The following is a 23,174-nucleotide window of genomic DNA, read 5'->3' as shown; positions in this document are numbered from 1 at the left end:
TTGCAGATGGCTAACTTTCCACTGGTTTCCGTGGAGTTGTAAAATAGCACAGAATAATTTGGGTTGGAAGGGACCCTTGAAGGTCATCTTGTCCAGCCCCCCAACAATGAGCAGGGCATCTTCAACCAGATCGTTTGATTAGCTTGTATGTAGAACACAACATAGAGTTATAGCTAGTATTTTTTTAATTTGTAATTAAATTTATTTCATGACAGAGAATATTAATGTGTGTTCATTCAATATGCACTTCAACACTGATAGGCACATTAGTTGAGAATTATTGTCTAAATGTTTCTTTGGGTGGCTAAACTAGAATATTTTTCGTGACATGAAAGGTCTGCACATATTATTTACTTCTTTCTGGTTTTTTACGATGGCTGACAGTGACTTGTAATTCTCTCATAATGTGCAATATCACTAAACCTGCTACACCTCAAGTTATTCAGGCATACTAAAAAGCCATTTCAAAAATTAAGGAAGTCTACTGAATTCTGTGTAGCTCAACTATCCATAGATAAGATCTCTCACATGATTATAAAAAGTGTGAAAAAAATGAAAACTTTAATAAATACCAACATTTTTTTACTGCAACAGGGAATAATGAAAAAAAAGTATCACTCTGAGGCAAATTGACAAAGATACTCTTGGAGGAAAGTAAGATGGATAGATGTTTTAGACTGATTTGAAGATGGAGGTAAATGTCCCATGGATTTTGCTAGAACAAGGATTATGAAGTATAGGTTAAGTTATCCTGGATATATTTGCCAATTTCCCTGATATGACAGGAGCAAAGAATAATTCCAGTAAGTAAATGTGACTGCCATTAAACTACTGACTAAAATGAGCCTTTCTTTCTCTGACAATATCCCAAGACCCAAATTAACATACACTGCTCCAAAGTCAAAGACTTCAGTTAGTGGCAAATCAATGTAGTGATTTCTAAAAGATACATCGTTTTGATATAGTGTAAGGAACTGCTTTCTAATTTACTGCAGTGAATAAATAAAGCATTGAAATGCATAAACTTAAATTTATCAGTTTCACTGACCTTGAAGTTGGCGTCCTTTGTACAAATCCTTTGTTTTTGTTGGGTGAGCTCTGGCACCATTATCACATTTAGGTTGTTCATACCTAAAGAACACACAGGGAGAGAATAAAACCAGTCAAGGTTAATTTGATTAAGACTTAATTTATTTCCAATTTTGTAGTCCAAAAAAAACCTCTTACCTTCTTGTAGTCACAGAATAAGCCTGTATTTTCATTCAGAGGGCAATGCAATCTCATCTGCCTATTTTTCACTGGCCCCAAAGAAACCCATCTCTATGCTCCAGGAGTTGATACCAAACTAAAAAAGTATTCTCTCTTCTAAAGCCCTTTCTACTGGGAGGAAAACTAAAGAATTGCTATAAATTAGTACAAAATAGAAATTATTTTGAAAACTATACCAAAAAAACCCCACAGAATCAAGAAAAAAAATAAGGCTGTCCCCCACCTACAAAACCAAAAAGTCATAAACAATATCGCAAACAGTATTCACGTTGGGAAACGCCAGAGAAGCAATTTCAAAATCACAGCAAGGCAGGTACTGCAGTTAGGTACTACTGCAGCTCTAAATTCATGTGTTACTGTATCTTCTCAAAAAGAAAAAAATAGTTTAAGTAAGAAGGGTTAACCACAAATGTTTTGAACAAGAGTTAAGAACTGATAGGATTTACAGAAGGAAGGTGATTGGGCTGGAGCTGCTTGAAGTGAATTGTGAAAAAGATTGAATCTCCACCTGCTGCTGGAATATTCTGGCTCTTCTATGCTTACTGAGTTTACTTAAAGTCACTTTGTTAGTCCAACTGGTAACAAGAAACTGTGCTATTTGTACTTCCAACAAACACTGACTTACGCAACACCACCAGCAATATCCTTTATGCAAGACCAGGAGGCATGGGAGCATCTGCTGCTGAATTTCATCTCTTCTTCCATGTCCCACTATCAATGCATGGTGGTTTTTCACTCACCTCGACAGAATCTCTTTCTGAGAGATTTTTACTTTATTATCCTAACATAGGTTGAAGTTGCAGAACTTAGCATGTAGCATTTCAGAGAAAGTTTAAATTCTCAGTTAGGCGAACATGAATTGTGTCTACTTACATGTGTGTGCATGTACTTGTTCACTGATTCTTTTATCTAGATTCTTTCATAGTTTATATAACTGAAGTTCTCCTACTCTAACTTCACCAAAATCACATTTACTGAGTGGCATAATAAAATGTCATATTAAAATATACTAATCCAAATTCTTTTGGAACAAAATATTTCTACAAACATTGAATGGTGGCAATGTTCTGGATTCAGGCCAGACTGCTTCTAAAAGCAATGCCTAAATATTTTGATCTTAATTATCAGGCAGCATAGAAAACCACAATATTATTTTTCCTTTGAGGGCTTAATTTATTTACACATCTTCTGATGAAACTGACTACTGGCCCACCAAATTTTGGCTGCTGCAAGAAGGTACAGTGCTGTTTTCATGGACGTGGGAGAGCTAAAGACTCTTTTTTACCCTAAAGAATGGCAGAAATAGAAGGTGCTTTGATAACATGGGTTGGATTCAGACACCTGATGGATGACCACTTCAATCAGCCAAGAAAACAGTGAAAGGGAAGTCTCTGAGCAATACTCACTAATGCAGTATCTGGCAAAGAGCCTGGCCCCTGATTAATCTGATACCTGACTCTGCATTCCCCTCCTTCTTTTTCGTTACTGTGGCTGCTCTGTGCCTTCATTTTATATTTTGGCCTCTACTCTTCTACCCTTCTGGCTGATATTTTTGTTAAATGTAGTTTAACACATGTAGTTCATCATACACAAACTAAATCTATAAAAGCCCAGCAGTTGTTAAAATGCTGCAATGTGAAAAGTCTATGTTTAAGTCTTTAAAGCAACTGAAGAAAGAAAACAAGTCATTTAAAATTTACCATACAGGAACAGCCATGCTTAAAACTGATAAGAAAAACAGACTTGCCTCAGCTTTCATGGAGAAAGAGTGGGAACGGGATAGTATGTCAGAATGGAGCACTGTCAGGTTAAAAATAGTGTAGTTAAAAGACATCCCAAGTTACTCTTTTGAATTTAAAAAGGGAAAGAATCCCTAGCAGTAAATGTATATCTAGAATTACCAAGGGCTTATGAAAACTGCTTTATACCTCTGATCAGTCTGCTGGGAAGTGATGAGATTTACTGAGGTGTACAAAGCAGTAGAAGACAGAGGCGTCCACAGGAAGGATTCTACAGTGTGGGCAGCTTCATGAAACAGATTATTTATGGATTTTCTTAAGTTTAGAGAATCTTGTGCAAGTATGGGGTACTCTGCACAAGATCCTAGTTGCTAAAAAGTCACAAAAGTCACACAGCCCCACGGCCCCCACTGAGCAAAAAGGGTGAGGTTCATGCTGTGATTTCCAAGAGGCATTGGGAGCCAGCTGGTGAGGACCACACTGATAGACTTTTGTGGGAATGGTTGTTTTTACCCTTTAAATGCACTGCCTCCTTTTAATCCAGATTTTTTCCACAACTTCATCTATTTCTTCTAAGTCTTACTGTCTTAAATGTCCTAGAGAGACTCTTCATTGACATAACTTTATTTTAACTCTAGAGTAAGATTATTTTTTTCTGAAATACCTTCACTGACAAATGGTTTGTCTTTTTTTCAGATGACAGTGTATTAGAAGGTAAATGAATATTAATAATTTCCCTTCATTTTGAGGATCTTATTTAATGTGACTGCCATTTATTGAGGTGTTCAAAACCTTATAATATGACAAATGTCATCCTCATTAATACATTCAAAACAAAGAACACGCAGAATATTGAGCTGTTCTGGCAATAGCTTCCCAGATCTGTCTATCCTTTCATTGTGGTCCCTCAGTGATTCAGTTCTTATTTGCAGAACAGAGATTGCAGTATGCTATGCATCCATCTTGCTACCAGGAGTACTAATGTTATCTGTTCCTACAGCAGAGTTTAAACATCTTTTAATTTGTATTTTGCAGTGGAAAACTGAAAGATAGTACACAAAATTTTTCAAAAGCTCCTGGTTGTTTAAAGCAGGAAAGACTCACATATTCATTCTTTCCATTGTACAAGAATTACAAAAAGAGAACTGTATATTCCTCATAATATTCTGATCCCCCTTTAATTCCCTCTGCCTGAGAAAAAAACCATTTAATTTTATCAATACAGAAAAAAAAATTAAAATCGAGAAATAATTAATGGGATTCCAGCCCACCTAAATATTTCTCAGAAATGACGTCTAGACATTCCTCTTAAACTCCAGGCAGTAATCCCACCTGCTTGTTTACCAAGACTGTAGATTCCTAAATACACCAGTCATTCTTTATTTAGTATGAAATTCCTAAAACTGAGTACTCTCCTTACCCATCTGTGCTCAGAAATGTCCTCTTTGGGGATATTACTAAATTTTACTTCCGCAGAGCTTCACTGAGGACTGACCTTAAGTCTAACAAAGCTGAAAAATTAGAACTAGTCAAGAACACAGCAGCTGATCTTTTTAATATCAGTCATCAGGCAGAGCACTTCTGTGTCAAAACCATATGCATGGAAAGATTGAATCCAATTTTCCAGTCTTCCAACCTTAGAGACATGCAGCACAGTGAAAGGTCTTCCTGCCGCCTCTTCTCCCACAGCTGAGTGACTGTGTAGTTGCCAAAAACAAGAGCCCAGCAGACCAAACAGGAAAAAAAAGAGACAGAGACTGATTCTAGGTCCATAGGTGATTCATCAAGGGCTTGGGAAGACCTAGAATTCCCGTCTGTATGACAGTAGGAGCCAAAATGGCACATACTGCACTATACATATGAATAGGAAAGCAAGCTGGTTTATTTTTAAGGATCATCACCTCCAGTTTCATAAACGGTTCATCCTGACATGCAGGATGTGGCAGGAAGCCTGAACAGATGAGCAAAGATCACCTAACAAAATTCACACTTAAAAAGGAAGCATAGAAAGGGTCAGCTGATACAGGAGGAATAGACACTGTTCAAGTGTGCAGGGATGGGGTTAGGAATCTGCTAAGGAGCATGAAGGCAACAAGAAGAACTTCTAACATGCATATCAGCAGCAAAAAGAAGACAAGGGAAGTGTGAGCCTGCTGCTGGGTGGGACAAGAGACCTTGTGGCAAAGGACAGAGAGAAGGCAGAAGTACTTGATGGCACCTTCTCCTTGGTCTTTACTTGTAAAAACAGTCTTCAGGAATCCCAGGTCCTTGACATCAGTAGTAAAGTCTAGAGCAAGGAAGACTTATCCTGGGTGGTGAAGGATCAAGTCAGGGATTGTTTGAACAAATTGGATATACACAACTCCATGGAACCTGATGGGACGTACCCACAAGTCCTGAGGGAGCTGGCTGATTTGTGGGCCACTCTTAATTATATCTGAAAGGTTGTACTGACTGGGGAAGGTTCCTGGGGACTGGAAGAAAGCCAATGTCACTTCTGTGTTCAAGCAGGGCAAGGAAGAGTCAAATAAGCCAGAAAGACTTACCTCAGTTTCTGAGAAGGTGATGAAGTAAATCCTCCTAGAAGCTATTTCAAAACATATGAAGAAGAAGGTGATTGACAGTAGTCAGGATAGAATTATGAAGAGGGAATCATGCTTGGCCAATGCTGCAGCTTTCTATGATTCTGTAACTTACTCAGTGGATACGGTGAGACAGGCAGATATTACTTATCTTAATTCTAACTAGGCTTTTGACACTGTCTCTAATCACATTCTCATAGACAAGCAGATGAAGTATGTACTAGATAAATGAGCAGAGAGGTGTGCTGAAAACTGGCTGAACAGCCAGCATCAAATATTTGGGATCAGCAGCAAAATTTCTGCTGGAAGCCAGTCACCACTGGAAAGCCCCAAAGCTCGTAGAGACAATATTGTTTAACCTCTTCCTTAGTGACCAGGAAGATGGGACATGGAACAACTTTATTAAGTTTGCAGATGATACAAAATTGGGAGGAAGTGTCTGATACACAAGACAGCTGTGCTGCCATTCAGAGGAGCTTCAACAGGCTGCAGAAATGCAGGAATCTCATGAAGTTCAAAAAAAAGAAAATGCAAAATTCTTGCACCTGGCAAAGATTAACACCCTGCACCAGTACAGGATGGGGCCAACCAGCTGGAAAGCAACTTTGAAGCAAGAACACGGTATTTCTGATGGATGCTGAGTATGAGGCAGCAAAGAAGGCCAGCAGCCTCCAGGGTTGCATTAGAAAAAGTACTCCCATCAGGTCAAGGGAAGAGGTCCTTTCCCTCTGATTCACAATGGGACAATGAGACATATCTGCAATGTTGTGTCCAGCTCTGAGCTCCCCAAACAAGAGAGACATGGACATACTGGAGTGAGTGGAGCAAAGGGCCATGAATATAATTGACTGAAGCATTTGATATAGTAAGGAAAGGGTGCTGACAACATTCACCTGGAGAAGAGAAGGCTCAGGAAGGATCTTAATGTTGTCTCTAAGTATCCAAAGAGAGGAAAATAATGAAAGGGGTTCAGAATCTTCTTGGTGATGTCCAGAGGCAGGAAAAAAGGCAATGGACACAAAATAAAATACAGAAAATTTCATGCAAATGTACAAAAATCCCTTATTTTTAACTATGATGGTGATCAAACAGGCTGCTTAGAGAGGCTATGAATTCCTGATCCTTAGAAATACTCAGAATGAACAGGACATAGGCCCTAGCAATCCACTCTAGATGATGCTTTGAGTAGAGGGGTTGGACCAGAGAATCTCCAGAGGTCGCTACCAATCTCAGGTATTCTGTGACTATAATAAAATGATATCAGTAAGAACTAAAAAAAAAAACAACCAAAAACCAAAAAAACCCCACCACAAACCCCTCCCCCCAAAAAAAAACCCAAACCAAAAACACACAGGAAAAAACACAAATTCAAACAAAAACGAAAAACCAAAAAAGACCCCACCAAAAACCAAAACCCAACAAAAACAAAACCACAGCAGAAGCCCCATTGCTTGATGAGCACAAGAAGATTATTTGGACTCAAATTAGGGAACAGGAAATAAAATTATTTAAGTTATTCATTCAAAGAAAGATTATTACTAAAAAGAAGAAACAGTGAACAAACCTAGGGGTGGAGAACAGAGAAAGAGCATAGAAGGGAGTATCAGGAATCTCTAAAAGTCATCTTTACATCCTCACACAATATGTATACTGATCCTATAGTTTCAGGATCAAATTTAGACTATTCTGTTTTGACCATTTATGGACCTCAACTTGCCAGAATCAGTAGATCAACAGCAACTTTAAGTCATAAAATCATGGAATCACTAAGGCTGGAAAAGACCTCTAAGATCATCAAGTCCACTTCAGATGGTACTGTAATTGGCATATTCTAGGCCATGGTATAAACAGCTAGCAATAAATCAGCACTTGAAGAATACATGAAAAAAGCCTCTCCAAGAATATACTATTTTACAGCAAGTGGCTTATAATGTGTGTTTCTTTCACAAACCCTATGCAAATCATTAAAAAATGATTTTGCCTGAGTTAGAAAAGAGTTATGATTGCATCAAGATACCCATGCTGCTTGCCAGCTCTATATGAGCTTCTACAGCATTCCTACAAGTGCCAAACCTCAATAACCAACTTAAATAGCATCCTTTGGAACCTGATATCTGCTTTGCCTACATCTGCACTGTGTGGCTCACAACACTTTACCATATATCCGGCTCAGCTGAGATGACTGAACTCCAACCTTCTATTAATAACACACTAAAATGATATTTCCTCTCAATGACTTCCCGAGGAGTTGTTCCATCAAAGCCTGTCATATGAAATAGTTGAGGAGGTTGCTGGAAAAATAACTAAGCATTTCTGAGGTTGGACGTGGTTTCTGTCATAGACCATCTTACTTGGTTATTTTATATTCAGGGTAAGGACTGTGAAATTTCCTCTGGGATTATTCATTATATGCTCCAACCCTTGGATTCCCAGCACAAAATAGGAGTAAAGAAGAGGAATAGGACAGCAAACTGCCTGTGTCCTTGCAGAAAGAGCCCATGGCCATCTGGCCCTAATTCTTGATGTCTCTCAAAACATTTCACTTTACAGTGGAAAAAAACTATATGACATAATTCCACCAGCAACAGAAACCTACATCATAGTCCATGGACACTAGGGCATGTTCTCACTACAGCTTTTGAGAACTGAACGTGTACTCCCTTACCTTGTTGATGTACCGGGGATGGGACGTCCCGTATCCACCAGAACACACCAGCAGTAGCCTGTGGAAGGATGGCACTGCACTGGTTTGTAGAGGCCGCCCTGAGCACACTCTGGAATGAACACATTGTCTTTCTGGGGCTGTTTTGCTTCCTCCAGGGCTGACTGAAGTTCTTGATCACATGACGATGCTTTCAGATGGAAAAGAAAAAAGTATTGAAGAAGATAGATGGGAAGAGCCTACTAGATTTATCAAACAGATTTTATATCTTTCTTTGATTGCATATAAGTATTTTCTTTGAGAAGGCTTGCTACAGCCCAAATACCAACTACACTGGTTTAGGCTATATACTGTTAGAAAGTTTAATTTCCTTTTATGAAGCTGCTTCATTTTATAGTCCTAATAACACCTTGAATTCCCCCTTTCCTCTACTTGATACAATCTATGGGTAAGTAAATACTTTGTGACCTTAAAAAAATCTTCATCCACTCCACAGTCCCTAAAGTACTGATTCTTTTCAGAGAGAACAGTAAAAATCCATCTGCTTAGGATTCCTTAAATGAATTATTCATCTAGATATTCATTTGGATGTTTATATTCTGCTCATTTTTTCCAGTTTTGAAGCAATCTCTTAACACAGTGATAATTCTCCCACATCCTTTTGTGGTGATTCTAGCATTGGCAATGCATCATTTGCTCTGGAGAGCAAAGACCCATGAAAAAAAGTAATACATTTTTATGTAATGTAATCAGTATGTCCAAAAACTTTCTGAGTGTGTGAAAAACTTACATATATACATTCTCAGCCTTTACATGAAACTATGAGGCAAGGTGGAAAGAGCAGAAAACACAGGGCCTGAGAAGGCCTATCAGTTTACACCAATCAGTAAAATAACACCTCTGGTGAGGATTTTTGGTCACTACTAAACTGGTACATGTGGCACTTCAGAGACAGTAAATGAGAGAGACTCTTTACTCAAGCCCTTATTTTTTCCAGGGACTTTAAAATCACTCTTCTGTTATGTGAAATTTAGATTGTTAAATAATACAGTTTCTGTATAATTTCCAAACTATCCAGTAGGAAAAAAAAAACTTAATATTTGAAAAACAAGAATATTAAGCACTCTACAGACATTCAAACTACTGACAGGAAAATTTCAAGCTAGTAGAATTTCAATCAATAAGAGATTCTCTTCAGTTAAAGAACAGTCATTTTAATGTTACAATTAAAAAAAATTGTGGGTAATATATGCTCTTTTTTCAAATCAGTTAAAGAATTTACTTTTTGACTTTTAATAAGTCAGTCCACAAAGAACAAGTTGAATCCTGACTGAATTTTCTAGTCCATTTTAACAAATTTCAGCTTTAGGGTAATCTTGTTTTCTTTTATCCACAGAGTTCAGAAAATGCTTTGCAAATTATAGGCACAAACTGACAGAAATTCACTAATCATGACCAGAATACTACTGCTCCTTGACAGACTTTTGCAAATGTAAATGTCGAAAATCAGTAAGACTTCTGTGGAGGAGAAAAGGTGGTAGGAAGCTAAATACTTTGACACTTTAAATGGCACACAATTCCACTTACACAATGGCCTGGTTTACAAAACTGAGTGGTTTTTTCCAATCCACGTAAAAGGTTTAAAAAAAGAGGATATCACTCGCTAGCTTGATTACACAAGGCACAGATGGAGGTCTTTAGCTGACTTTTTTCCTCTTTTGTTTCATATAGTATTTGAACAGGGTATCTAGGTAAGTCAATGATTTTGCATGTTTTTGTCTTGGTCTACCCACTGACATAAACAGAGATGGAATACCTCTCAAATTGCCAGTGTTTAGATAATAAAGTGTACTTAGAGAATCAGTGTAGTAGCGACAGAAACACTCTTTAAAAAAGGGAAATATTAATTATTTGCATGTTGAAACCTTCACAAAAATAACTATAGTTTGACAAAGTAGAAATCTGTCACCAACATCCTCCTACAGCTGCCAAAATAAATCTTCCTTTCAGTGAATATGGATTATAATGATTATCAAGAAACAAGGCGTGACAACCCTAGAAACACATCACTTACCTTAGTTGTTCACTTTTTATGTTTTGTATATAATCAAACAAAAAAGAGCAAATGGGGTGAAGCAGATGAGAGGGAGGAAATCATTACTCCTCTTTAAACTCCATTAGATTAATATCTCTTTTGTACTGATAAACCTTGGGACCTCGCCATTAGCTACTGCGACCTTCTCGTGGTTTACGTCCTTATAACTAGCAACATAACATGGGGTAGGTATTCTTATCTCTCTGAAACCTAGAGGAGCAATACATTTTTATTCTCCCAACTTTGTTTAGAAAATACTCTGGGGTATAAAGACCACATAGTCAGGTCATCCAGATAGACAAAATGTGTCTGAACCGAGAGGGTGTGATGGAAAATTCCCAGCACAGAAGCAGATATGGACTGTTTCAGCTGTGGGCATAAGGCACACTCCCTAATTTCTGTGAACCTCTAATTTCTACTGATTGAAACAACCCATGAAGGACTGCATTGCTGACTCATGGGCCAGTGCAATCACCTGTTTTGAGGTGGTTTAGGAGACAGTGTTAGACTTAGATAACTGGCCTTTATTGGTTGACTTGCTGAAGCAAGATTTTCTACAAGCTGTTTCTCAAGCTACAAATTTGTATTTTTTGCATTAGGTCATGTTTCTTCTGGTCCTTTTTCTCCCTTAGGTCTGGTTTTAAACATTAGAGGTACAGAAAAGCAGAATTATGGGGAAGATGTCACAGGAGGGCTGAAAATGTGGCTTATAGCTTTAGGATGGACAGTCAGAAGACTGCTTGAACTTAACATCACAAGTGAGACTGGAAACAGAGCAGACAGTAATCAAAGGAAGGTTTAAAGAGAAAGGACTTTCCCCTTCTTGAAACTTTTAATTTCTTATCTTTCCCTTACAGATGGGAAATTTTAACAAGCAGAGGAACTTATCATTGGGCTTGAATTAGTTGACAGATAAAATCTAGATTATTTCTAACAAATTAGGAAAAAAAAAGAATGTGATACACACTACATCTATCAGTTATCTATGAGCCAAATGACTGTCTTTTTATAAATCTGCTGAACAGAGTTCATTAATTTTATGCAACAAAAGTGCAGAATAGCTTATCATTTTTCTCCCTTAGACAATGGATAATGAGCTTCAGGTCAGCTATCAGGCAATCTGCTCAAGAGAGTAATTTCTGAAGTCTAATGGTTTTTGTACACTTCGGACAAAACCATTTGTGTCACCATTACTACTTCCCTGTTTGTTTTCCCCACTCGAACATTGTTCCTACCTAAAGTGCTTATCTATAATCCTGCCTGCCAGAACCAGAACATTAATCCTCTGTGTGATTTCCTCTCCGAGGGAGCCATTCATCCCCTTTCAAACTTTTCTTTCAATTATTTACAACAGGAGTAGTGGAAAGATGCAACTGTAGCCCTGTGATGTGAAGAGCTCTTATCACAAGAGATACCATACCACTGAAAATAATTGCCTTTGTAACGTCAGAAGAGTCATGGTCAACAAACGTTCATTTCCCAGGAGAACCAGTGATAAATGTCATTAGCTTAGAAAATCTCTGACAGTTTGTCCAAACAATCTGACAACAACTATGAACTGGAACCATAACAGATGGATGCCAGAAGTTCATAAAGTTCATATGGAAAAGGATCTATGCCACAATAAAAGTAGGATAAAATACCTTACTCATTAAAATGCATCAAACTTTCTCTGGAATGTGTTACTACAATAACATTCTTTCTGGGAACAGAAAAGCACTGATACTCCAGTTTCTTCTTTTCAAGGAATGTGCTTACACTGTTGTTATTTCACTTAATTCCTTCAGTTTTGTCTTGCCAGAAAAAAAGAGATACTTTCCAAGCATCTTAGTAAAAAAATTAGTTAAACATGGCTAAAAAAATCCTTTCTGCATAGTGTATCATGCTAGCCAGCACTATAGCTTAGCTGTGATAATTTATTTCAGGTTAATAAACTTCTCTGCATTTTTTACCCAAACTACATTTTATTTTATATCACTTATAAGCATTGGTGATTCAATACAGACATTTCAATCATATAAGGAAATATACCTTTTTGTCCAGTTTTACACCAAGAACCATTGTACCATCTGCCCAATGACTGAATGACAAAGTAAAATTCTTACTCACCCCTAAGAGTGAGTTAAAAAAATGCTTTAGATGTAATGTATGTTACACTTCCTATGTCAAGGTGTTATTCCATTTCTTCCCTTTTCATTTTAAAGATTAGTTGCTAAACACATTTTTCATGTTCTGGTTTAAGATGCTATTACAATCCATTACAAACAACCAGCTGAAATGCTGCATCTTCTGTCAATAAGAAACACACTTCCGCTAATGTCTCGGAGGATAAGTTTCATGATTTGTATAAAATCTTTGGTCAATTTTTTTTGCCAGTCATCCCTAAGAAAACAGTCTGGATTTCAATGAATCAAGTTAATTTACAAGAAAAATTTTAGAGAAAATTTAAGTTAATTAAGAAAATTTAAATTAATTAAGTTAGTTTTTAAGAAAAATACCTCAGTAGTAATAGGATGTTACACTGTAAATCATTATTTATTAAAGACTCCATTTATTCATCTGTGATGGGCTACCTAAACTTTTAAATAATGTTTACTAGGGAATGTCCTAGAGGAGAATAGCAGTGACTTTTCTGGGAAAGTCATCCTGAATAATCTATTTAACTGTGCATTTTTCTGGTGCACATCTAAAACTCTGAGTGCTGTATTATGTATGTTATGATAATCATCTTGTTAGTCTTGTAACGGGCCCCTTATTTCAGAAATTCAAGCAGTTTTTCTGCTGTGTCTTATCACAACTTCTCCCAACGTGTGGAATTTTGTGATTACAAATAATTTGAGTTGTGGTTTTTTTGCATAAATGTAAGTAACTGTATTTATGTGTAAATTTCAATGTGTTCCATAGAAACAAGTTGTCAAACCTGCAGAAAATTACAAATGTTACGTTAACATTTCCTGCCACTATACAAACATTTCCTTCCAATTTCCTTAACCCCACAATGTGTATATAACAAACAGATCCCACTCCAAGAAATTCTGTTTTCAGTTGGTTCCTGCTCCCTCCTTTTCTCATTACCATAATGGGCCATGAAAGGACAATTTAGACAGCCTGGTTTTCAGAGTAAATGGATCATTTATTAGGGCTTGAAGCTCAGTGTTCTCTCTAGAAAGCAGGTAACAAGAAACCTGTGAACAAAACTACTTCAAAAAGTGAGAAGCATGTTCTAGAGGACTGCAGTGTAACATTACAGGTATTTAATATTGCAGTTCTACCCTTTTTATGGGAGGATATACAGACAGAATATAATCATGTCCAAACTTTAGTATACTTCAATTGTATGACAATTTCTGCTAATTGGAGTGTTATTCAAATCATCTGTCTGTCCTAGTTAATTAAGCCTAATTTAAGCATACTTCAAATACTGATTTACAGAAGATTTGAGCTAGTTTATTTCAATACATCATCATTAGGGTGGATAAATAGTCATCCTATTTATACCCATGCAAGCCTCCAAGAAATTTCGCATCTCATGAGAATAAGAATTTGATCCATTTGCTTAGGATGAACCCTCTTTGAACCAGTGAAGTTAATACACCCCAAGGAAACTGATCACAGTACGTTTTTACATTTTTAACTAGTTTTTCATAGTCTTCAAGTCTCATTGAATGGAATTCCACTTACATTACACCAAATTGTATTTCCACATATGACTAAAATGTTCACTTTAGAAAGTCAAGTGGGAAGTGGGATAATTTCTATTCAAGCTATGCATTTCCTGCAGAGGAGTTCAAGCTGACTGAATGGCGAAATGGTCCACTAGAGCAGTGGCCCCGTTATTCCAACCCCAGCAAACACGCCCCTTCAAGGTAAACTAACGAGTTCTTTATCTGTCGCTGACCAATTTCATCACCCAGAACCCATTAAGTCTGTTCCTGCTATAAGCACAGCTAATACAAATGACAAAAATTCCCTAAATTATGTCATTCTAGTAAAGGAAAGATGTAACTCCATGGCTTTCTATTTTTTCAGGGTTTCCAGCTTTTGTCTGGACATTCTCTAGCATGACGGATTCCTTCTCTGAAGAGGTACATGAAGTGGTATAATGCACTTTGATTGCCAACTTCCTACCCTTTGTGTACACTAAGTTGTTTTCTTGTCCCTCATGGCCAGAGCATGGGCATCTCTCACCAGCCTTTTTTAAGAAGACCTGTTCTTACAAGAATTTGTCTGCCTGCCACCTCTTGACACTTTCAAGTAACCTCGAGTCTAACTGGAATCAAGTGCAGCTGAATGCTACAACAAAAATGCAAGAATTAATCTGCTCATGCTACTAGTTTCTTATAAAGGCTGTTCATTAACCTGGATCAAACAAAGAGTATTGTGTGGGCCAGGCTTCCCCAGATAAAAGTCCATGGAAAAATACCAATCAAATTCAATGGACAATACATCAGGTTTCAGCTGAACATATTCATATGCACGTATGTTTCCAGTTAAGCCTAATATTTGTTCATGGACCAAGTACTGATTGTAAGAAATAGGTAACATTAATAAACATGCAACCTTAGATCCAACATCTAGATGGCAACCAACACCTAGGACTAAATTACAGCATTAATACTCATCTGCTGCCACGTGTTTTGATTTACGTTAGGTTCAGATACACATCAGCATGAGGGTTCTCAAAGCCTGGAGGAAGCTGGCAATTTTCCTATCCATATCTTTTCTCATTTGTGAAAAAACTTGTGGGAACCAAATATTGCAGGCCCCTTGTGTGCATTTTCAGAGAGCTCTCAATGTACAGCTGATCACTATTTTGCACTTTTGGAGCTTGGGCCGATGATTGTGGCTCAAAAAGCAAAAACCTCATGGCTTTAACACAGCCATAATGATTAATTTATGTATTTTATTCCACTGAACAAAGAAGGATAAATCACAGACAGATGCTCTCATTTATCTATGTGGTTTCATATGCAAAGACACTCTAATACAAAAGGAAAACCATCTGAAAATGCACTGAGCCCACTGAAAAAAAGATTCAAAATACAGAGACCACCAGCCCCCATTTAGCTTTACCTGAGAAGAACATAATCACAATCAACATAATCTACTGGTATACAATAAGATTTTCTCAACTTTTACCCTGTGTTTAAGCAGCCAAGTAGCCCTATATCAAACCAAGATTTCTGTAATACATAAATTCTGGTTCTACCAACTGGCAAAAGTTTGGGGGGACATAAGACAGAGGTCTGAAATATAATGGGATGACTTGCTCTCTAATCAAAACCCAAATCCACATGTCTGCTGGAATTTTTAAAAAAGTTTCTGGTTTAGGGAAGATTTTGCACATATCTTTGCAATTCTTTATTTTCTTAAGATTTGAAATCCTGTAACCACAGTTACTGAGAAAGACTGTAACCACAGTCACTGTAAAAGAAAAAGAACTGTTTTGCCTCAAAAAGCCTGCTATTTTCGCATTCTATTTGGTTGTTCCTTTGCTTGCTTGTTTGTTTATTTTAGCCCAACTTCTTGGTAAAAGAGATGAGAAATATTATGCAAGTATTCAAATTTCTCTTCTCACAGAAATATAACTAATTTAAATTAATCAGCTATTCATTTGTGATCCTTTTTCTCTTCACTGCCATTGAATAGATTAAGGGATCAAACTAGCTGCCTCTTTTAAACCTAATGTAATTCTCTATTTTGCCATTCTTACTCAGATGGAATAAAATGGTAGCATGAGATTTGTCCCGACTTGAAAACTCACACAGAAATTAGTCTCCATTTACAAACATGACACAATCTGATTCTAAATGTTTAAATATTAGCATTTACTCCTACAGTAGATAAATAAGAGAGAAACATGAAATGAGTATACATTAGATTATAGATCTGAGTTACTTCAAAGATGCATTTTGCATTAGAGCCAAAATTTTTGTATTGAACTTCTCAGGTCAAATATTTTACTGTACCATCTATGAAATGTGAGACAGCAGTGAATCAAAAGAGGCGTATTTTTGTTAAATCTTTAACAGCAGTGTGTGAAAGTGATAGCAAGCCTTTGCAAAGTGCCAGGTGTGATCCAAGGACTGTTCACACACTACCTTCTTCAATGGATCTTTAAAAAGAACCTTTACACAAATCAAAAATCATTTAAAGTCAACTGGTGAATGACACGGTATCAGGCTTCACAAGGAGAGTGAAAAATCTGGTCTTCTGAGGAGATGAGATCCCTCATCCTTCTTTTTCTCAATTAATGGAAAGAGCATGGATTATCAGCTCCAGGTGTTCTTGCTAGCCTTTGTTAACTTGACTTCCCTAACACGAGAGAGGATAATGTGCAAATGACTGCCCCATCCTGCAAGGATACATCTGAAAGCAGTTATTTGCCAAACAGGATGAAATCTGGTTTTCCTACATGAGAGGAAATACTGGTACCTATATTGCTACATATGGCTGCCTCATCCCGTCAGAGCAGAGCAGCCCCACTGCGTTCAAACTGCAAAACCAACCAAACAAAAAAGCCACCGCCCAAAATTACAGCAAATGAAAATCACTGACTTTCCCAAACACAGTGGCTGGCTGGCCAGCTTGCTGTAGCAATCTGAAGGCTCATTCATTAAGCAAAATTGCGCAAAGCTATCATGCTTGCTTTATGACTATATTCACCAGCAAATGTTAGTCTCCTGCCAGTGGAAAAATCTCTCATTTTTCAAGAGAGATTTCAAGTGAAAATAAAGCTGGTTCACTTTTTCCATAGAGCTGTGAAAATGAAACTCTTTGCCAGGTAAGCTGAGAGTACATATTTGTTTGAGTAGCTCTGCTAAAAATTAAAAAACAAAACAGGCAAACAGGGGTGCTAAATTCGTATTTTGACACTTAAATAAACCATCCAGCTTACACGAATGTTTATCCATCTAGCCCTTCCCCTCCATGAAACAGAAGTTGTTTCTCTTCTCCACTTGGGAAACTGAGATACTTACATCAGCGCATGGATATGACTCTGGATACTTGACCTTAGGCACTCAAGTAATTTTCCTTTCAGAGGTGTACAGGGGCATCCCTGGCTGCAGCCTGTGTCATTCTCCTGTCACTGGTTCACACTGCTAATGCTGTTGGCACCATGCAGTGTTATCCAGCCTTATTGCTTAACTCCTGCCTGAGGTGACTGCACCCCACCTACATTTAATTTTCTAAGTATCAACTCATTTCCAGCCACCTTACAGACAGAACCCTGACTACTGTTGCAGAAGCCAGCAGGAGCCAGGAGGGTTTCGGTCTGTTTTATGGGAATGCAATCTGAGATGTGTAGTTTAAAAATGTGCAGATATGTTCAAAAAAATGAGAGTGTTATTTTGCATTTTGGTAGAACTCCTTTACATGTCTCAGAGTATCTTACAAAATGGTCAATACTGTCTGCACCTGTATCTAATTCACAGCAGATTGGATGGGCATTACAGAATGGTAAGAATTTGGCCCTCTGGCACTGAGCAGGAATGCAGAGATTAAACAGGCTGCTGAAACAGAAATTCTCCATTTTTTCCTCAGTGTTTCAGGCAGTAACTTTGACAGCCATAATGCAAAAGTTTATGCTACCATCATTGTCTTGCCTCTCAGATAAGTACCCTTAAAACCTACTTGGTTTAAAAAAATCCCTAAATTAAAAAATTGTAGTAATGCTGAGAACATAATTACACCCTTAAAAGCTAACTTATGAGAGATGAATCAAAAATTGGGCACTTTTCTACTGGTTTTTTCTTCTTCATCTTGTCAAAGAGAATGCAAGAAGCAGGTGGAAAATAAGCGTGCATTTTATTGCTTCTGTCTCTACTTACAAGAACTGTGTTGTGCAATGAAAAATCTTTTAACAGAGAAACAAACAAATTCAGTAAGGTGGCATCATCTATTGATGATACTGCTCCCAGAACTCTTGTCCTCAGTATGAGATTTGAAAACATGAACACGAAGACTGGTCAAAAGGTAACTGCACTGCTTTAACCCTGTATAAAGCTGAAGGCTCATCTTAGATTAAAGGCTGCACAGGTCCTTGCCCACAGCACATTATATCCAAGGCACACTATTTATATAGCACGTAGGATATCAGTATTCATAACAGGAGAGCTCCAGGATTCAGATAGAAGACTGTTTACTGATTTTGGCAAAGTTTTGTGTGCAATAAAGAGGATGAGCCAAAGAAGAGTAAAAGCCAATAAGAATATTCTTATACTAATTCTTTCGGCTCCAACGACTTTTAATATAGTTTTATGTTGCTCTTTCTTTTCTTTTTTTCTTTTGTCATATGGCCATGGTTAAACAGCTCAGCCTGTGCTTTGGTTTCAAGAGCAAAGACAAATCTTTGTCTTGGCTTTACCTTCAAACTTTGGAAAAAAACAAGGGCAGTCTGAATTAAAAATAAAAATTCCAATTCCACCCCACTTTCATCTCTGTTTTCAAAAAGAAATAGTTCTCTGAAGAGTAGATAATGCTAAATATGGTGTGAGAGCGAAACATCCCTAGGTTCTTGAAGAATGGAAGATCTACAATCATATTGAAAATTCCAGGCCAAAATTTCTGCTCTGGTAAACTGGAACCATTCCATTACACACAGTAGGGATTAGCAGCAGCAAAGTCAGTCCCAAGAATATTCAGAAAAATTTTAAAGGCTTCTTAGATAATGCATAGTAGCAAAGACTTTTGAACTAGTAAAATGATAGTTTGAAGTGTGTCTAAGGATCCTTAATCCTTTACAATCTGTGATTACTTTATATGCTCAGAAGATCACTATTTTAGCATGCCACACAAACAACCTGTATAAATGGTACAAGCCTTGCATAAGTACTTCCCAACAATCTATTGTGCGTGAGAGTAAAGAGCATGTTTCCAAAAGTGTTCTTTTTCAAGGTGTTTGCTTGGTATTTCCAGTCCTTTCAGACCTGTTCCGATCTTGTCTCCCCACACAGATGTGCACAACTACCTCAAGCTGTATTTATTTTGAAGCTCTCTACAATGAAGAAAGAAAACCCAAAAGACTGGTTTTGGCAGTACTGCTCAAGTAAAACAGATTCTAAATATTTAACTTTTACAGACAATGAGCATCACAGGAAAGAGCAATGTTGGCATTCAGTCACCTAATAAGGAAACGTTTTTATTACCGCTTATGTGAAGACAGTTCTGTTATTGTTTCTACATATAATGCATTGTGTGCTTTGTGTTTTTTTAAATTGGGAAAATTAAATGTTGTTTAACGGCTTGACAATAATGCAAAAGGAAGCTCAGTGCATGATGCTCCCAGGAGGTTGCAACGCTATTGCAATCAGAGCTGTTGCTAATTAAATCTGCCTATTGTTACAAAGCATTTGGGGCCAAACCAATCAACCACTGGCATAGTTAATGTAGTCCACAAGGGCCTTTAGTGGTACTTGTTTTCATCAATTATGAGGAACAAACATAGGCTAAAGAAGAGTGGAAAATCCTGTGTATTTACAAACCTGCTTGCCTTGGGTCTCATTTGGGAATAACCACAGTACAGTCCCATGGCAGGTACCCTTGAACACTAGTAATTTTGCCTCATACATGCATGCACATTTTCATAAACATAACATGCAGGAGAAGACAGAGGCTCTCCCTTGCACCAGTCATGGGCATCCTCTTTTGCTTGTGTTCTACATACATATTTTACAGTGACACAATGGCAGGTATAGTTTGCATAATGAAGTGGTGGAATCTCCGAAGCACTTGCAAGGAAAAAAATCCAATGTCATGATTTACATGACTGAGACACTGAGACCAACAAACAAAACAAAAGGCATGAAGTCTACATTCAAAACTGAAAAAAGGGTGCCTTTTCATTTAGAGAAATACCACTATTCCAACTGGTCAGTTCAACATCTTTTTCTTCACTTCCACCTGCTATACTGCATGTCTGTAAAGCTCCGTTTTGTATTCCATAGTTCTGTACTAGACCCTATCTCAACCACCTCTCTGATGAAACTTTTTTCTGCTTGCATTGATCTGTCCAGACTGTGACAGCCCTCCCCAAAGCAGAGCCAGGGTTAGAGCCCTGGAGCTCCTGGCTAGCAATGAAGCCACGTAAGCAATGAAACCACGCTGTCTCCCTCCACTAGCTGACGTCAGATGTTTTCACATACAATACTTTGTAGGCTGCTTAAGTCTCCACAATGACATCCTGAGGAAGTGATATTGGCACAAAATATAGTCCAAGACTCTGAGCACTATTCAGTCAGACCAACAGCACTGACATGATGACACTTGTATTGAGTTTTATTTGACAAACTTAAATGAACTTCCACAAAACAACTTACAGTCTTGACTAAGGAAGCATTCTTACTGAGGAAGTGTTCTTACCTAGGATGAATTCTTACTAAGGAAGCATTTTTACTTAGAAAAGCACTGAATTAAGCTGAAATTCACCAGCTTTAGGATCAAACATCTAGGTGCTCCTGCATTTTGGTATCCTTCAGTATCCTGCAGTATGGATACCACAGCTGTACAAGGTATCTCTGAAACAGTCTCTGACATCCTACAAAGATAGGTAAAGACACCTTTCCAAGTTTAGTTAATCTAGGAATCAAGCTCTCCCTCCTTTTCTTTGCAGTCACTGCTCAGCTGGGTGCTCCTAAGAACTCTCTACTTGGTTTTGGAGTCACTATATTTTCAGAACACAGCCTGCAAACTCATCGCAGGATCTACAGCCTTTATCCCTTGGTTATTCTTCTCATAAAGCCTCCAATTTAAGCTTCTGGCTGTATTGGTTAAAGAGAAGACGGAAGAAAAGAGAGACGAGAAATCAGTGTTACAAGAAATGTTCAGCAGCATTTGGGATTGAGCAATGATATCCAGGCAAAAACTGAGAACAGGCAGTGAAGATCAGCTATTGACAGAAGAGAAAGAAGACTGCAAAGAAAGGATTGGAAACAGAACAGAACAGGGAATTCCCTGTGTACAAGCAACATTGAGGATGAATAACAGAGACTATAATAATATTGCAGAAGGCTCCAATAAAAGCAGGTATGAAATAAAAGATAAATTAAGCTTAAGTATAATACTCAGATTCACAAACTTTCTAAAGCATATTGGGGATAAAAAGACCTGAAGCAAGGCATTTCTCATCTAGCCTTGCTATGGACAGGTGTGCTCTATATAGAAGCCACACAGGCTCATTTTGACAAGAATATTGAAAAGGTAAGTGCATGATGACATCCTTAGGACCGTGGTTACTTATGTGACATAGTATCTGACGTGCAAAGGTGTTAATGAATATTCAGTGTTTCTGAATATAAATATGCTTCAGTGTGCAAAACACATCATCTGGAGACAATCAAGTTGTACATAAAGGTAATAAAGAGAAAATACTTTGTTCAGTCTTTCAGCTGACAATATCAGTGGACTAGAGGAGCCCTTGCGCTGACAACACATTCATTAAAGTCAAGAGGAATTCCAGCTATGCAACAGCAGCAGGATTGCGGTGGCCTGTCCTATCGTCAGAGAGTCAGCAGACTGATATACTACATACTAGCTACTTTATGATTTCATAAAGTGCGCACTGTGTTTCCAAGAGAAGTGATAACACAATCATCTGTCCTGTACTATTAATGTTCCCACAAAGAGAAAAATTAAAACAAAATTAAAAGAAACCTTCCAGGCCTGATTCACACCTCTCCTCATAAATCTTCCAGTGGTATTATCCTTGTAACTCTAGCAGAGTCACTCCTATTTACGCTGCTCTGAGTAAAATGAGGCTTCATGCTTGCTAAAACTAAACCATCTCCTCCTACAGTCATTTGCTATTATTATATTGGACTGTTTAGCTAAAGGGATGAACTACAGGATATGTGACTACATTACAAGTCACTGTTTTATACTAAAGATGTTGGTACGGACATGGGGAGAAGTGACCTTTCAAACCACTGACATTTATACTGATGTTTTTGGCTTTGCTGCTTCTCTGTTGCGTCAATTCATACCAACTTAAAATCAAATCCTAAAAATGATCTCAGATTTCTTTTAAAATCTGATTAGAAACTGCAAGAATAATAAAACTGTAAATCCCTTAAGCTAAGAGACTTATACAGCCAAACAGGAGAGCAATGAGATTAACAATTTTCTCATTACCTTCTGGCAGTTTGAGATTATGAATTTAGCTACATAATAGGAGCTTTAGGAAAGCCAGAGAGGAAACAAGGTCAGAAGTTACTCAGATCTCTGCTCCCCAAACCAGTTAGGCAAGCAGACAAACAGAAAGCATCCCTACCTCCTCACCAGCCAGAATAACTGGGCACAGGGATGTTCTGAAAGAGTAAACTGAACCACAACAGTGTGGTTGTGAGCCTCTGCAACTAATCACACCTCTGACTCTGTTAGGAGTCTCCATTTTATCTGAGTATGTGCATGAATTCACCAAATAACAGGCAAATATAACCATCAGGATCAACCTTTGTCAGTCCTTTCATCTTTTGGAATTTGCTTTAATACAGATATGAAATTTTGGCCTGATGACTGAGGGAGACACTCAACCTTTCCTGTGATTTGAACCTGAACAGATCTTGCAATTCTGAACTATTTGCATTCTTGCCCCAACTGTATCTCAGATTTTGGGGGCACTAGAAGAGTTAATTTGACTTCATATTCCTCTGCTTCCAGACCAAATATCAATGAGTTTGTTGCCCTGATCTAACTGGGTGTACTGGAAAATAATTCAAGGGCATTAAAAGTCACCCATGTTTGAGGAATTTATGTATTTATAATGCATTCTAATCCCACAAAAACTGCATCTAATCATTCCTTCAAATAGAGGCCAATAAAAGTTTTTT

The 23,174-nt window shown here is 37.7% G+C and overlaps 1 protein-coding gene across 3 annotated transcripts in view; it reads right to left on the bottom strand.

Moving 5' to 3' along the window:
* SMOC2 (SPARC related modular calcium binding 2) overlaps window positions 1-23,174 on the bottom strand; it is a 140,796-nt gene that overhangs the window by 35,630 nt on the left and 81,992 nt on the right. For all 3 annotated transcript variants that reach the window (XM_039569489.1, XM_039569490.1, XM_039569491.1), the window contains exons 8-9: window positions 8,256-8,442; window positions 1,049-1,131 (exon numbers count right to left, since the gene is read on the bottom strand). In XM_039569489.1, the coding sequence (XP_039425423.1) occupies window positions 1,049-1,131; window positions 8,256-8,442 (270 nt within the window). The remainder of the gene's footprint in view (window positions 1-1,048; window positions 1,132-8,255; window positions 8,443-23,174) is intronic.

The sequence above is a fragment of the Corvus cornix genome, chromosome 3, assembly GCF_000738735.6.
Source record: "Corvus cornix cornix isolate S_Up_H32 chromosome 3, ASM73873v5, whole genome shotgun sequence".
Lineage (NCBI taxonomy): Eukaryota > Metazoa > Chordata > Aves > Passeriformes > Corvidae > Corvus > Corvus cornix.
Note: the sequence above shows the minus strand (reverse complement) of the source record. Positions and strands in the feature narration are given on the sequence as shown.